Source organism: Eublepharis macularius, chromosome 12 (assembly GCF_028583425.1).
Source record: "Eublepharis macularius isolate TG4126 chromosome 12, MPM_Emac_v1.0, whole genome shotgun sequence".
Classification (NCBI taxonomy): Eukaryota; Metazoa; Chordata; class Lepidosauria; order Squamata; family Eublepharidae; genus Eublepharis; species Eublepharis macularius.
Genome location: NC_072801.1, coordinates 38,377,211 through 38,391,087, shown reverse-complemented (window position 1 = coordinate 38,391,087; position 13,877 = coordinate 38,377,211). Strand labels below are relative to the sequence as shown.

Genomic DNA, 13,877 nt, shown 5'->3' with positions numbered 1-13,877 from the left:
TGGCCTTGGTGGCCAGAGAATAATTGCTTTCCCTGTTTCCAACATGCCTTACAATAAATTAAGTTGGTGTGGTTTTGCATGACTTTTTGGCAAGAGAGGGAACAAGAAGCTTGCAGCCAGCTCAATTTTGTAACTTTAGCCTTTAATACCAGTGTTAATGATATGGCCTAGAAACTTGCTTTCTTTAAAAGGCCACATCTAACTGGAGCCTTCAGTGTTCATAAGCTGATTATATTGTAGTTGGTTGGTTTGCCTTGGAGAAAGTGAATAGGTGCTTTTTGTTCAACAGGTAGAAACTAAGGCTTTATGGGGGAAACTTTTTTGGCAGTTGCATCTTGCAGGATAGTTATTTTAGTGTCAAGTTTGTCACTGATTACAGTAACCATTTTGTGTGACTGCTGCTTACTGCATTTCCACAGTTGAAAAGTGTGGAATTACAGCTGTCATTCAACAGCAATACAAAGGGAAGGGCAGTACCTCCCTCTAAACAGTTGTGCTGCTCCCTCCCACAAAATCCTTTGCCACATAAATTATGCTTTAGTGGGAGTGCTTGTAATGTTGAACTCTTCAAGTCATAAATACTGTCCTGATACTTCCCCAGAATTTGTTAGGGAGATGTAGCTTCAAAAAGATTTCTGTGGCATGTCTTGCTAGAAAGCTACAAAGAGCAAATATCTAACAATTTTTTTTGCTGTATTAGATAATCAGCCTACAATTGTGGATGCTTTCACCAAGGAAAAGGCAGCTCTGAAACCCAAGAAGGCAACAGCAGATAAAGCAGCCTCCAAAAAGCCTGGGCTTTCCAGGGCCAAGACGGCCACCAAAAGGAAGCCTGCCTTTTCTTCTTCTGAGGATTCTGATGCTGACCTTGAAGTCGTTAAAAAGTCAACAGCACTTAAGGTTTGTTTGCTTCACATCATGTTACTCCCCCCCCCCCCCACCCCCATATTGCAAGATTGGGAGTTTTTTGGTCACTGTACTGCCTTTTATCATGTATAACTTTGGAGTTTTGCCTGTCTCTGGGATCCCCAAGAAAAAATGTGCATGTGTGTGGGGTATCTGTCTACATTCAGAAGCCTTTTACCCTCTTCTCCGGCCTGTTTCCATTGTATTTTTCATTCTGTAAGCCATTTTAGATCCCCTTGGGACGAAAACCAAGATATAAAGAAAAAGAACTTGCTCGAGTTTAGACCAGGTTAAAGATTCCACTTATAGGGGCCTTTTCTTTCCTGCTTTCCTGAAACATGGGGCAAGTGTTAAGCTGTTGCTCAAAAGAGCTACCAGGTATCACTGCTGTAAGGAATTCAAGATGCTCATAAAATATGGAAGTTCAGCTTTCATCTGAGTTATGAAGTTACAGGGTACCTCCTCATCCTGTCTAGCTCTTTCTCATGCGTAATGCTTGACCACCTTATAGACTGCTTATAGGCCAAGGAGAGATCATTACATTTTCTTTTTTAGGGAACTATGCGTTAATCCCTAATTACATTTGCCTAGATTAAATGGTGACCCTTTGTGCCCTATATGAGGAGTTACGCTTACCCTAAGTCTGTGTGTTCACGTTCTACCATCACTGGAGAACTTACTCTCTTCTCTCTCCCCCCGCCTCATTTTCTTTTCAGAAGTCCAAGGCAGTGGATGAATCATTCTCTATTGATTTGTGTTCTGATGACGATTTGCCTTCTGCACCTGTAGCCCGTGAAAGGCCAGGGCGGGCCAGGAAGCCCGTTCAGTATCTGGAAGAATCAGAGGATGAAATGTGAAAATAAAACATATATACATCTTTCAGCATTGCTTGCATGAAGGAAACTAGGAGACTGCACAATCGTATGTGAATATGAACATGGCTTTCTAAAACTCTTCTTTAGCAGATGCAGGGGGCCAAGAGCTTGCCTCCCTTTTATCCCTTTCCTTAAAAAAATGCAAGCTGTTCTGGCAAGAGGCATCAAAACATGGTACTTGACTTCAGTGATAAAAACACAGTAGGGTGACCATGCGTGAAGGAAAGGGAAATGTCTCTCTCCTTTAATTTTATTTGAAAGGTGGTGTCTGCTTTTCAAGCAATATGCCAAGAGTTTGCAATAGCCAACACAAAGTTTTGCCACTGTTGTTTGTCTTTCTGTGTTGTTCTTTGTCTTTCTGTGTAAGTATTTTCTGCAAGGTTTTGTACACTGTTCCAGCCACTGCTTTTATACTAGTTTAATAAACTTATTTTCTGCTGGAGGACTATACTTGGGAATTCTGCTCACTTATAAATATGTGTTCACTTCTGTGCCTCCTGAAATGAGGTTTCTTACATAGTTGTGAACTAAAAGGCAAGCCCGTCTCATTTACAGGTTTCATTGGCAGACTGGTATTTGGGGAAGGGAGGAGATGCACAAAATCTGTAGAGTTCTTGTCTGTTGGAAATTAACACCAAACAATTGCTGCCGGAAACTAGTTTTCTGTGACATTTTGCACAAGGATACTCTTTTTGCATATTTCAGTGGTCCTGCTAATTCCAAGGTTGTTATAGTAGATTTGAAGGGAAGTAAACAGGAGCTGTCCAGGTGGCACCCAACTATCCCTTGTGGTTGTTGTCTGGGCTTTGGGCTATATTCTCCCACCTGGGAAATTTCCAAGGTTCCTGGACCTCCTGCTTCAAGGCTTAATTATTTTCCTAAAGCCAGGGTTCCCTAAACGGACTAGTGGTCTTCTTGAGGCTTTTCATATGTTCAGGCAATGAAGATGTACGATGGTGGCTTGCACAAGTCTTTCAACTTCGTTCATGTGCAGGAAGTGCTCTGAAGTCTAGCTTCCTGTGGGAGCGTTTGAAAGAGCATTGAAGGCCTGCTATGCAGCTGCCCTTGACTTTCTTGTCTTCTGCAATAGAAAGGCTTTTCTTAACTTTCCACTCATGTTTTCTGTCTGGAGTTAAACGAGTGTGTATGCAAGCCTGCTGCCCCCGGGGAGCTTGAACTTATCTCATTAATGTCCATTACAAGCCCTTGAGAGAAAAAATCCTGGAAGGATGATGGAATAAGAAAAAAAAGTTTTTAGAGGTTCAGAATGTTTAAAGAGAGGCCCCCAAATACAAAGCAAAACTGCTTTTCTTACCTCCTGATCCCAGGAGGCAGAACCTAACTCAACTGAGAATGAACTGTCCCATCAGAACAGCAGTTCACTAGATAAGAACTGGTTTTTCTTTCGTTCAGGATCAGTTTTTCTTTCATTCAGGATAAATTGTTGTTCTGCTCAATTTAAAATGTGTTCATATATGCATTTCTTCATTCCTTCTAGCTGCTATTTAACAGTTTTTTTTCCTGGAAGCTGCCTAATTCACTTGGCCAGTGTGAGGGCAAGGGACTTGGGTGACTCTTGACCAGCACCTTCCCATAGTTGCTCCGATGGCATGCTGGTTAACCAATCTTTCCAGTTAACAAAGCTTTTACAGTTGCTCATCCTGTAGTGACTTAAGAGTGGGATGTTGTCCCAGGTGCTAAAGTAGAAGGGAACAAAAGAGGCAAGGCACAGAATTGAATTGTTGTTTGGTGGGTGGGGCACTGGGTGGAGGGAGTGGGATGAGATTCCCCTGAGTCCCTACTTCAAACAAGGGTTGAGATCCTTTCAGACCAAAGCAGGGAACTATCCCCGCATTTCCTTGTGGCTGAAAATCTATGCTACAAATTCTGTGCTGTAGCCACACATCATCCTTGAACAGATCTCTGGATTTTTGAGAGCTGAGGCAGAGTACACTCAGACCTTTTATAGGTGTGCAAGAACTCCAGGCTCAGAGACCTGGTATGGAATGCTACAGGGAACTCACAAGACAGGTACATTCTTTTTTCCCCTCTTAGAAATGACTTGAATGATCCAATCATCTTGCATGCAAAGACCTGACATGATATTCAGCGTCTAGGTTGTGGTACTAATGTAGCTCCTTCCCTCATGCTCATCAAAATGGCATTCCAGAAGGCTGTATCAGTTAGACCAAAGTGTTTATTGGAAAGCTGTCAAGTGTGGTAAGAGCTGTCAGATTTTCCACTGGGGTGGGGGCGGAAAGGGATAAGTTCATAGAGTCAACTAACACTTTTCTGCCTCCCTGTGCCATACTATTTAAAGGCTTCTGAGTTGCTTCCCCCCAAAAAACCCACCCAGATTTTTAAAGCAATGTATGGTTCTGGAAGTTGTGCGATGATGGCATGTACATACAGTTGGCAGTGTTTCTTGAAGGGGAATTCCCTCAATGGATCTGAGCAAGCTATCTTAGCCTCTCAGATACAAGACACAAGAATCTCTGGATGCCTCAAAAAAAGTGCTGAATGAGCCAGCTGTTGGCAAGTGTGCAATCCTAAGAATGTTTCTGGGGGGCAAGCCTTATGGAATAGGACTAGGGTGGGATTTAATAGATCTGCTTAGGATGACACTGTAAGTCACTGGCTCCATGCAGCTGCCAGTGATTCTTATAAAGCAATTTTGGGGGTGGGCTATAGCAGTTTAGTGGACTGGTATCCTTTACTGGGCCAGCTAATCAAAATGCTGGAAGCAAGCTTTCAAGTTACATCAGATTCTTTAGGTATCCAGTGTTCAAATTCAGCAGGCTGTGAAGTTCAGTACCTTTCCCTGCTAACCAGGCACTTGCTTCTAGTATGTATCAAGTTTGCAGTATAGACAGTGCTGGAAGAAAGTGTCATCAAATTGCAGCTGACTTATAGCAACCCTATGGGGTTTTCAAGGCAAGAGAGATGTCCCACCCAGGTACTAACCAGGCCAACCCTGTAGCTTACAGGATCTGCCAAGATCAGGCTGCTCTGGGCCATCCAAGCCAGGGCACAGCAGATAGCTGGCAAATAGCCATAACTCCCTGAGGTGCACTTCTGAACTGATGGGAGGGAGGCCTAGCATGACCTCTTAAATGGTCCCAGCTGACACACTAACGACTCAAGTCACCAACCGCTCCCCTCTTTTTAGATGGCAGAACTGCCCACTAGACGGTGGCACAAACAGCTGCTGACAGCTATTTTGGCTGAGCACCTCCATGTGCTATGGCAGCTGTCTCCTGGTAGGAAGCCTTATTCTGCATGGAAAAGAGCCCAGTGCTGGCTGCAAATTGGAGCAGAAACAGCTTTCAGATTCATTCTGCCAAGGAGGTGCAAGCATCGAAGCTGCCTTTTTCAGATAGCAACAAGGTTTCAGAAGACCACCATATGGCAAGGCCCTGCCAGCAGAAGAACAACTATTCAGCCATGGCACTGAAGCCAGAAATATAGGCCGCTAGTTAACCATTACTCAGGTAAGTGGGCAACTAGCCAACCTGTCTGCTGACCTACTACCCAGAAAGACCCTCTGACCCTCTATGGCCTAGCTGCCAATGTGGCAATTGGGGGGGGGGGGGTGGCGGGACGTGTACCTGTGCTGCTGCACTGTTTGCCACGGTTCCTATTAATCTATATGCTGGCAGCTACAGTGAACAACAAAAGCTGGGCAGAGGCTAGACAGAAATTGCGGAAGAACTGAGGGCACTGCCAATTCCATGCCACTAAATGGGAGCAGTTTCCCCATGTTGAGGATCCCAGGTTTATTTGCTACAACCAGTCAACCATGTTTCCTCCCTTTGCATTGCCAACTTTGGGGAGAACCCAGCCTGGTTCTCAATCTCCCCTTTTTTTTGCCTTCTTTTTTTTTCCAGCTGCAGGAAAGAAAGGGGGGGATGGGTGGAAACAAGTTTAAACAGGGAATGAGCATGTTTATGGAAGGAAGCAGATGCCTTCCCTCCCAGTCAGGGCATGTGAGCTCCCAAAAGTTATGCTATAGGGTGGATGGAAAAGGCTACCTGGCTTGTAAATCAAGCTTGTTTGTGCTGAAGGGTGTACTGCAGGGCGGGGGGTGGCAATACGCACACGCACTAGTTCTTAAGAGAGTCTCCACACTTGGGAATTATTAATCAGGGGTTTGGGGACATAGAAGGAGTTAAGGTACTGAGAATTAACTGATCCCATCAAATGTGTGCTGAAAATTCTGTGATCTCAAGGAGGACTTTCAAGGGACCGCTCTTTAAATAAAATGGAGTAAACTTTTGAGTTACAAGTCTGGCTCCTGGCTTGTTAGTTGTGCATGCTAGAGATGAGGAGCTGTAAGTACATGACAGGTCAGCAGAGTCATGTGATAGGAAGAGGAGGAGCCAGGGTTGTGACCTCACATATGGGGGAATGAGAGTTCTGCACTTCAAGCACACTTGGAGCACTGGAGGACCAACAGGTGGGGTGGGAAGTGGTTGGCCCTTGCACAGGTTCACAAAGCTGCTGTACAGGGACTCATAGGTCATAGCCCATCTGAAGGCTCCAACCTGTGGGCTGAAGAACCCTGACCCAATAATTAGTTGGAAAGCCAGGTCAAGGCTTAGCCACTCCCATCATAGTCCAGTTATGCCAGCCAGGGCTTGGATGTGATTTTTTCAAACTATTATACAAATATTTATAGCTTATGTCTTATTTCATTTGTAGTCCACCTTTCTCCCCAACACTCAAAGTGGATTACAAAATTTAGCAAAACAATGTAAGAGGGAGAGTATAATTCATACAATACATTATGACTGGCTTACAAACAGAAGGCAAAAATAATACATTAGCAGAATCCTACTAAATAATGTATGTTTTAATTTAGTGGTTAATCAAGTGATTACATCTGCATAGCTCCTTATATGAACAAATTTTGAAATAAAAGGGGCCTTTCATTTTGGATTTAAATTTCTATTTCTCACAGCAGGAATTTTCTTTGGAACAGAAATTCCTTCCTGTATTGGGAGGGCAAGGAGCTGTTCTAAACAGGTATTTGTAATCTGCAGTTTTTCGAAGTACTTACCTTATAAAATAACATTTTAGGGGATGCCAAATTAATACCACTTTCTTAGGCAATCCAAGGGTTTTAACTAATCTGGCTGATTTATAGTGCTCTCTAATACAGGGTTACTCCTCCAGTGTAAGCATATTGAAGTCAATGTGTTTGGTTATGACATAAACTGCTGTTCGACTGGTGGTCCTCTCCTGAACACCGTTATTCCCTTTTAAATCCATTGAAGTCAATGAGATTATTTACCATTTCACTGTAAATACAATCATTCCTTTTTAAAAAAATCCATAGCAGAAATGGATATCCTTGACAGTAAATCAAGAGAATTCACTTCCAGAAGAATTCCATTTCCTGCCCTTTGATAGACTTCTTCAGAAGTTCTTGTAAACCTTTGTGCTCTCTGAACTCCCTTCCTTTGTAAATCTTTCATCAGCGATTTAATAGATTCTCAGGGTGGTTTGTGTGGTGACTCAGAGGCCAGGAGCTTAAAAGATCACACTGCATGTGTTTATATGATTGTACTCTGTGTGTATGTGTGTGTGTGAACACACACTTTATTTTAAATGTTGAGATGTTTTGATGTTTGCTGGCTTGGGGACTCTATTTGAGAGGAAAGGTGGCATAGAAATGCTCGTCCCCCAAGATCCCCACTGGAAAAAAACCTAGATTGGGAAAGATGTTTCTGCTAGCTGGACCAGTGGTGTACTTTGATTATAATCCATCTTCAGTTAAGGGAAGGAAGGGGGAAAGTTGGATAACTTGGAACAGTGGGAAGTCCTCAGTTGCCTTCTGAGACACTTCCTGGTCTAAATAATGGTAAGAAGAGCTTCAGAACAGAAAGAAAAAGAGGAATACAACTACAAGGCATTAGAACTATTTTTTCCATAGTTGTTATGCTGTGCTGTAGTTTTAATGGTGGATTACTTTTTTTTAAAGGATAGGGCTTGATAGTCATAACTCATGCCTGTGGTCCCCAAAGAAATAAGACTGGGTCTCCCCTCTCCACAAAGATTTGTGGCTTATCCTCTTAGCCTGGAGGTGTGCCACACAGCAGTCAGTGACAGGCCTGTCACTTTAAAAGTGCACAGGCAGAGTTAGAGGGAAGGTCCTGCCCCCCCCACTGCATGCAACTGTCCTAGTAAGAGAGAACAAAAGATGCCCACAGAACTGGAGCTGCTGGTGTAGAGCAGAGAGGAGAGAGATCAGCAGGCACTGGGACCCTGCTTCCTCTGGGTGCTGCAGAAAACTGCAGCCACATTCTGGGTAGATCAATGGTGCATAGCAAAAGTGATAACATTTGGGGAAATGGATTTTTGCACATCCAACATTAACTTTTGGACACCCGCTTGCATCTCCTCTTGGAAAAGAAGAGCTGGAGAGAAGTGCCCATAAGGATCAGGCTGTGGCCCTCAACTGGCAGAGGGTGAGTGAACTTTTAAAAAATTACTCAGTGATTCCAGGCATTGTTCATCCTATAGGATTCCCTCTTTTGTCAAGGTGAGGGAGAGGGACACTTGATGGAGGGAAGGATGCTGAGGTCTAAGGGGAAAGAACCAGGGCTGGAGGAAAACTTCTGCCCAAAGGTGCTCGTAGCACTCCAGACGAGTGAACAGGGCGACAGTGAAACGTGAAGGGGAAAAAACCTGCCAAGTATTCTGTACGTTTTTTAGAAGCAAGAGAAATACAGGAGAATGAAGCATCAAACATAATTGAAAGGAGCAGCTGAACTGAGAAGTGATTAGTTTTGTTCAAAATAAATACTGGTAAAAGCCTCACTTTAAAAACAATCTTTATTTTTCTTTTTAAAAGAAATATAATTACAGATATGTAATTGCCCCAATGGTTCGAGAGAGTTGTCCTAGGCTAAGAAAATGAAACTGTATGCAAACAACTATAATTTTATTGTGCTATGAACTAGCTAAATGGCTACTGATATGCAACATGTGCATTGATATTGTCAATTAATGTGGAAACAATCCTAAGTAGATCTTCTTGGAAGTAAATTTCATTTTATTGGCTTGGGCTTACTCTCAGCAAAGTGTTTTTATGATTCCAACCTTAGACTGTTAATCTTCTTTTAGTAAATGCCAGATAATGCAATTATGCATCAAACGGGTGGGGTTTTTTTAATACTGAAAGTTCTCTCAAATATGAGTATACAGTTTAATTAATAAAAACCAACAGAGGGAATTACTTGCTTTTAATAGTCTTTTTCATCACGTTGAGAACGTTGAATATAAAATGTTCTACTAGGGCAGCAGCCAGAGCCCAATATAGTTTATTTTAAATTTTCTAATCTTTCAGTATTGTGAAATGCTAAATATGCAGAATTAAAAAGTGGATTTACGCTTATTTCAACCAGTCATCTGTTCTGTTTCCTTTGCTACAAGGAAGGAAAGCAGAAGTGGGTGCCACCCTGAAATGAGAATTGTTTCCCAGCTTCGGGTGTAAAATGGAAAGATGAACTATATTGAAGGGTTGAGGGGATGTCAAAGAAATGACTCAGGGAGGTGGGACCGTGCGTGCATGTTTCAGAGTAGCCTGGCCTTGAATCTCCGTCCCACAGGTGGGTGGAGATTGGTCTTTAATTTGCAACTGAACATTTTGTTGCTGTAGCTGCCAAAGGAATAAAAGAGAGCAGGCCGAAACCATTATAAAGTGTAACGTGTGCATTTTCACTGTGTCATAAGAGAACACTTTAATGTTGTGTTAATTTTCTATCAAAACTGAAAAAGAGAAGAAGGGGAAGAACTTCAAACACTTTTAAAACATTTCAGTCTATACTTCAACCATGGAACGAGAGGCAGCAATTCAATCAGTAAAGCTATTCTTTGCATCACCCCCGCCCCCCATAAAACAAAGCCTGTTGAGTTTCTGTGTGGCAGACTGGTTAGGCCAAGCAGCGTTCCCAGAAGGATCATGGCAAGGCCTCCACCATCCCAAATCCCTCCCCATCTATGGGCCCTCCCCCATTTCTTGTCTGGCTTACTTAAGTACTGTGCTATACTTAGCACAGTATCAGTAATTCCCAAAGGGTGGGCTAAGGAACGCTAGTCTGCAGCACGGGAGCTGGCAGTGTGCCTTAAGAATGGAACAAAGCCAGTCAGGGCTCCTGTGCCCCAAAGTGCCCGTCTAAACACAAAACTCACCTGCTGTGTCTTTCTCTAGGATCTACTGCTATAGCTTTGTCCCATTCCAAACAACCTCTGCAGAAGATGGGTTATAATTTTCCTGGAGCACAACAACAGGTGCAACATTCAGTCCCATCTAGGGGCAAAAGGAGCTGCTGTTGGAGGAGGTTTCCTGTTGCATCTCCCCATGAGTTACTGTTCTAAGACAGCCTTCCTCCATCCAGGAGACCTACCCAGTCCAAAGACTCAGTAAAACTTCTTAGGTGCAAGGATGACATGTGTCTCTAGCTTTAACTCTAAAATTGCCTGTATCTCAGCTTCCAGTGTGTGTAGAAATGTGGAGAGCCAGTCTGGGACAGTAGTAAGAATGTTGGACTAGGATCTGGGAGACCCAGGTTGAAACTCCACTCTGCTTCGGTAGCTCACTGGGTGCCCTTGAGCCAGCCACACACTCCCAGCCACACCTACCTCGCAGAGTTGTGAGAATAAAATGGAGGAGAGGAGAATGGCGTAAGCTGCTTTGGGTTTCCATTGGGGAGAAAGACAAAAGTATAAATGAAATAAAATAATTTAAAAATAAATTTAGTTGTTGCAATTTTTAGGCTAGGATCCAAGCACCCCAGTAAAAATCCTCCCTTTGTCAGGGCAGCTCACAGGGTAACCATGGTCTGGTCATTCTGTCTCGACCTGACCTACCTCACAGGGTAGGTTTTGCGAGGATAAAATGGAAGATGGGAAAATGTTGTAAGTCATTGTGGGTTCCCATTGAGGAGAAATGCTGGGCGTAAATATCGATATGAATAGCCCAGTTTCGCTAAGGAATCCTTCGTAGAACAGGATACATCTGTACTGATCGTCTTCGTGCGCCCACCCAGTCTCCAGCTGAGAGTCCCTTGTCCTGTCCCAGTTGGCCCGCAGCAGCATTTCACATTCAGCAGGTCTGCGCTGGATCAAGCTATTTGATGTTATCATGCCCCCTCTCCAGATAACTTGGCAACAGACACAAAACATTCACTAGCAGGGCGCACACGCACACACACACTCTCCTCTTTTAGTGTTGCCAAGGTCATGCCCCTTTCAGTGGCTGTTCAGTTAAAATGGCCTTGGAAGAAGAATGGGTGTGGGGAGGGTGGAAAGCCCTCTCCAGGACAGACATTCAGGCGTTGCTTGCCGGTTGATGCTTTGAGCTTCTTGGAGAGAGAGAGAGAAAGGAAAGCTCCTTCCATGTAGTTCCTGTAACAGTTATTGGGCAAGACTGCCAACTTTCAGCTTCTTCATGACTGGCCTTTGATGGGCTACCTCTCCTAGCACGTTGGGTCCATCTGACATTTCTGCTGGAGATAAAGACCAGGGACAAGGGTCCCTTTGGATTGTGAAAAAGCCTACGCTAGGGATCATGGAACCTGCATGGACGCAAGCCCTGTGGACTGGGGAGGGGGGCTGTATTAAGCAAGACAGTTGGGCGAGATTGAGCACAAAATTCTGGCTGGATCCAACACAAAACTTGCTAACTGGTGGCTGATCAGATTTGCTAGGTTGGCTCAATTATAGTCCAAAGCAGAGAGGCTCCTGTCACCTTGCAATACATATGCCACTCTTCCCCCCACCCCCAAGCTTTGGTAGGGTTTTGTATTGATTGCAATGAGCTGAGCCATGGAGGGGCTAGCACTTCAGGCTGGATTCCTGTCTATGCAACAGCCAGACATACCAGAAATTCCTGCTTCCACAGAGAGTTGTGGCACACCTTAAAAACAACTAGCCCAAGGCAGTCCTCGTGCTTAACCATTATTTGCAAAATCTTTGTTAAAGTCCTCAATGTTATTCCATGTTTGCATGTATGGTGTGATTGTTCCTCGTGTTCATGGGGTCTTTGCATCAGACATTAGGTGAGAGTTTTTTGCCTCCCAGTCTCACACAAGCCTTTTCTCCTTGTGACTGCAGCACACAGAAGTGGCTTCAGCCTTCCCCTCTATGACATTTTCTCCTCCTAAAATGGCCCTGTTTGGAGGGGAGGGTACGTTACCACTTATGAGGAGAAAAGGGCATGTGTGGGTCCAGGAGACATAAAACTCCCACTGAACATCTGGTGCAGTCTTTGTGCAGTCCACTAACAAACATGAGAACTTTCTAACAGCAGCGCAGATGTGGGCAAAATAGCCTCTGTATTCATGGGCATTTTCTCCTTGCAGCAGCCATGGGAGAGTGGGGGTTCTTGAGCTCCCTTCTGGATGCGGTGCAGGAGCACTCGCCCATGGTAGGACGTTTCTGGCTGGTGGTGATGCTCATCTTCCGCATCCTAATCCTGGCCACAGTGGGCAGCGATGTCTTTGACGATGAGCAGGAAGAATTTGACTGTAACACGCGGCAGGTAGGGTGCAAGCAGATTTGCTACGACCTGGCTTTTCCCATCTCCCACTACCGCTTCTGGGTCTTTCACATTGTGGTGCTCTCTGCCCCAGCCGTCCTCTTCGTCATCTACTCCATGCACCAGACCACAAAGATTAACCGTAGCCAGGAAGAAGTTGAAGAGGGAGAGACTAACAAGGCTGGACAGAAGGGCCAAGCATGCTTCAAGCTCCAGCCCAGTCAACGCAGCCAAAACATCCAAACCTTTTATATGGTTAATGTCGTGGTGAGGATCTTGGCAGAGATCGGCTTCCTTATAGGGCAGTGGATGCTTTATGGCTTCCAGGTGGGATACCAGTACATCTGTAAGCATCCTATGTGCCCTCATTTGATTGACTGCTTTGTCTCTCGGCCAACTGAGAAGACCATCTTCATCCAGTTCTACTTCATGGTGGGGCTGGTTTCAGCTTTGCTCAGCTTGGTGGAGTTGGCGCATCTCTTCTTCAAGGACCGGTGCAGGAGACGCCGCACTATCGCCCCTCCTGCCTCTGCCTCTTATGAACAGCAGGACAATTGGTCCAACCAGAAACATGAAAAATCTCAGCACTTTCTTGGCACGACCGACGACGGAGCCAATGGTATGCCAGCTCATGATGGGATTCCCAACCGCTATGAGCCCCCAGCCCACTTCCATCACAAAAGCTCCACCAAGAGCAGCAGATCTTCTCGCTCTTGTGCCAGAGCCGACTTGACAGTGTAAGATATGGGAACTGCTGCCACTTTGCCTGTTGGATGAGCTGGAAATTTCTGAGGCTGGAATAATCATGCATATGAACTGAGCATGCTATATCTGGTCCATTCCGGTGTATAATGAGAAAGGCTCCAGTCCTTTGTAGTTCAGCATTTTGCATCCATTTCATTTCAAGAACAACTGACAAATCTGTTATAGGTGCATTTCAAAGGATGGAGCCTGTAAGAAGTTGGGTTGGTAAGCTACAAGATGCTAGTGCTGGGCTATTGCTGGGGATAAAACCAGTAAAAAACGCAGAAGTGACTTCTTCGGACAGTGCACAAGATTCCCGTTGGATCTGCAAATTCCTTGGATGAGCAAAAACTTTGGAGGCTGCTCATCTCCAGAAGTAAGAAAGCTGGGAGGAAAGCAAGCAGAGGGGTAGTTTAATTTCTTTGACTTGGGCTGGTGCTGATTAAATTTTGTTTTGAGAACAGAAAGCATGCAATAAAAAGGAATTTGCTTTGTTTTTGAGCAGAGGTGAAACCAAGGCATCACAATGTTATGGAAGACAAAGAAAAGCTCCTCTGAAACGTTTGCTGTTGCTGTCTTGCTGATTTGGGTAGATGATCAAATTATGGTGCCATAGCATTGGACCTTCCAGAGAGGAAGAGAGAATTGGCAATGCAGTTATTGCTGGACCTCGGTGCAGCAAAACAAATGGTGTAACTGAGAACCCTTACTCCTTCATACTTGAGCCTGTGCTTGTTTTCAAGGTGCTTTTCTGCAGTTAGATGTACATGTTTGTGGCTTCCATGTAAAGGGGTTTTGGAGCATTCACA

At 44.4% G+C, this 13,877-nt stretch overlaps 2 protein-coding genes across 3 annotated transcripts in view; both read left to right on the top strand.

The window, feature by feature from the left end:
* TOP2A (DNA topoisomerase II alpha) overlaps positions 1-2,231 on the top strand; it is a 34,460-nt gene extending 32,229 nt beyond the window's left edge. For both annotated transcript variants that reach the window (XM_054994812.1, XM_054994811.1), the window contains exons 34-35: positions 701-900; positions 1,623-2,231. In XM_054994812.1, the coding sequence (XP_054850787.1) occupies positions 701-900; positions 1,623-1,763 (341 nt within the window). In that variant the 3' untranslated portion in view covers positions 1,764-2,231. The remainder of the gene's footprint in view (positions 1-700; positions 901-1,622) is intronic.
* A 5,939-nt stretch (positions 2,232-8,170) lies between these two features.
* Positions 8,171-13,065, top strand: GJD3 (gap junction protein delta 3). Its single transcript, XM_054995388.1, has 2 exons — positions 8,171-8,251; positions 12,149-13,065. The coding sequence occupies exon 2, from the start codon at positions 12,154-12,156 to the stop codon at positions 13,063-13,065; it is 912 nt and encodes a 303-aa protein (XP_054851363.1). The 5' UTR covers positions 8,171-8,251; positions 12,149-12,153.
* Positions 13,066-13,877: the final 812 nt, after the last annotated feature.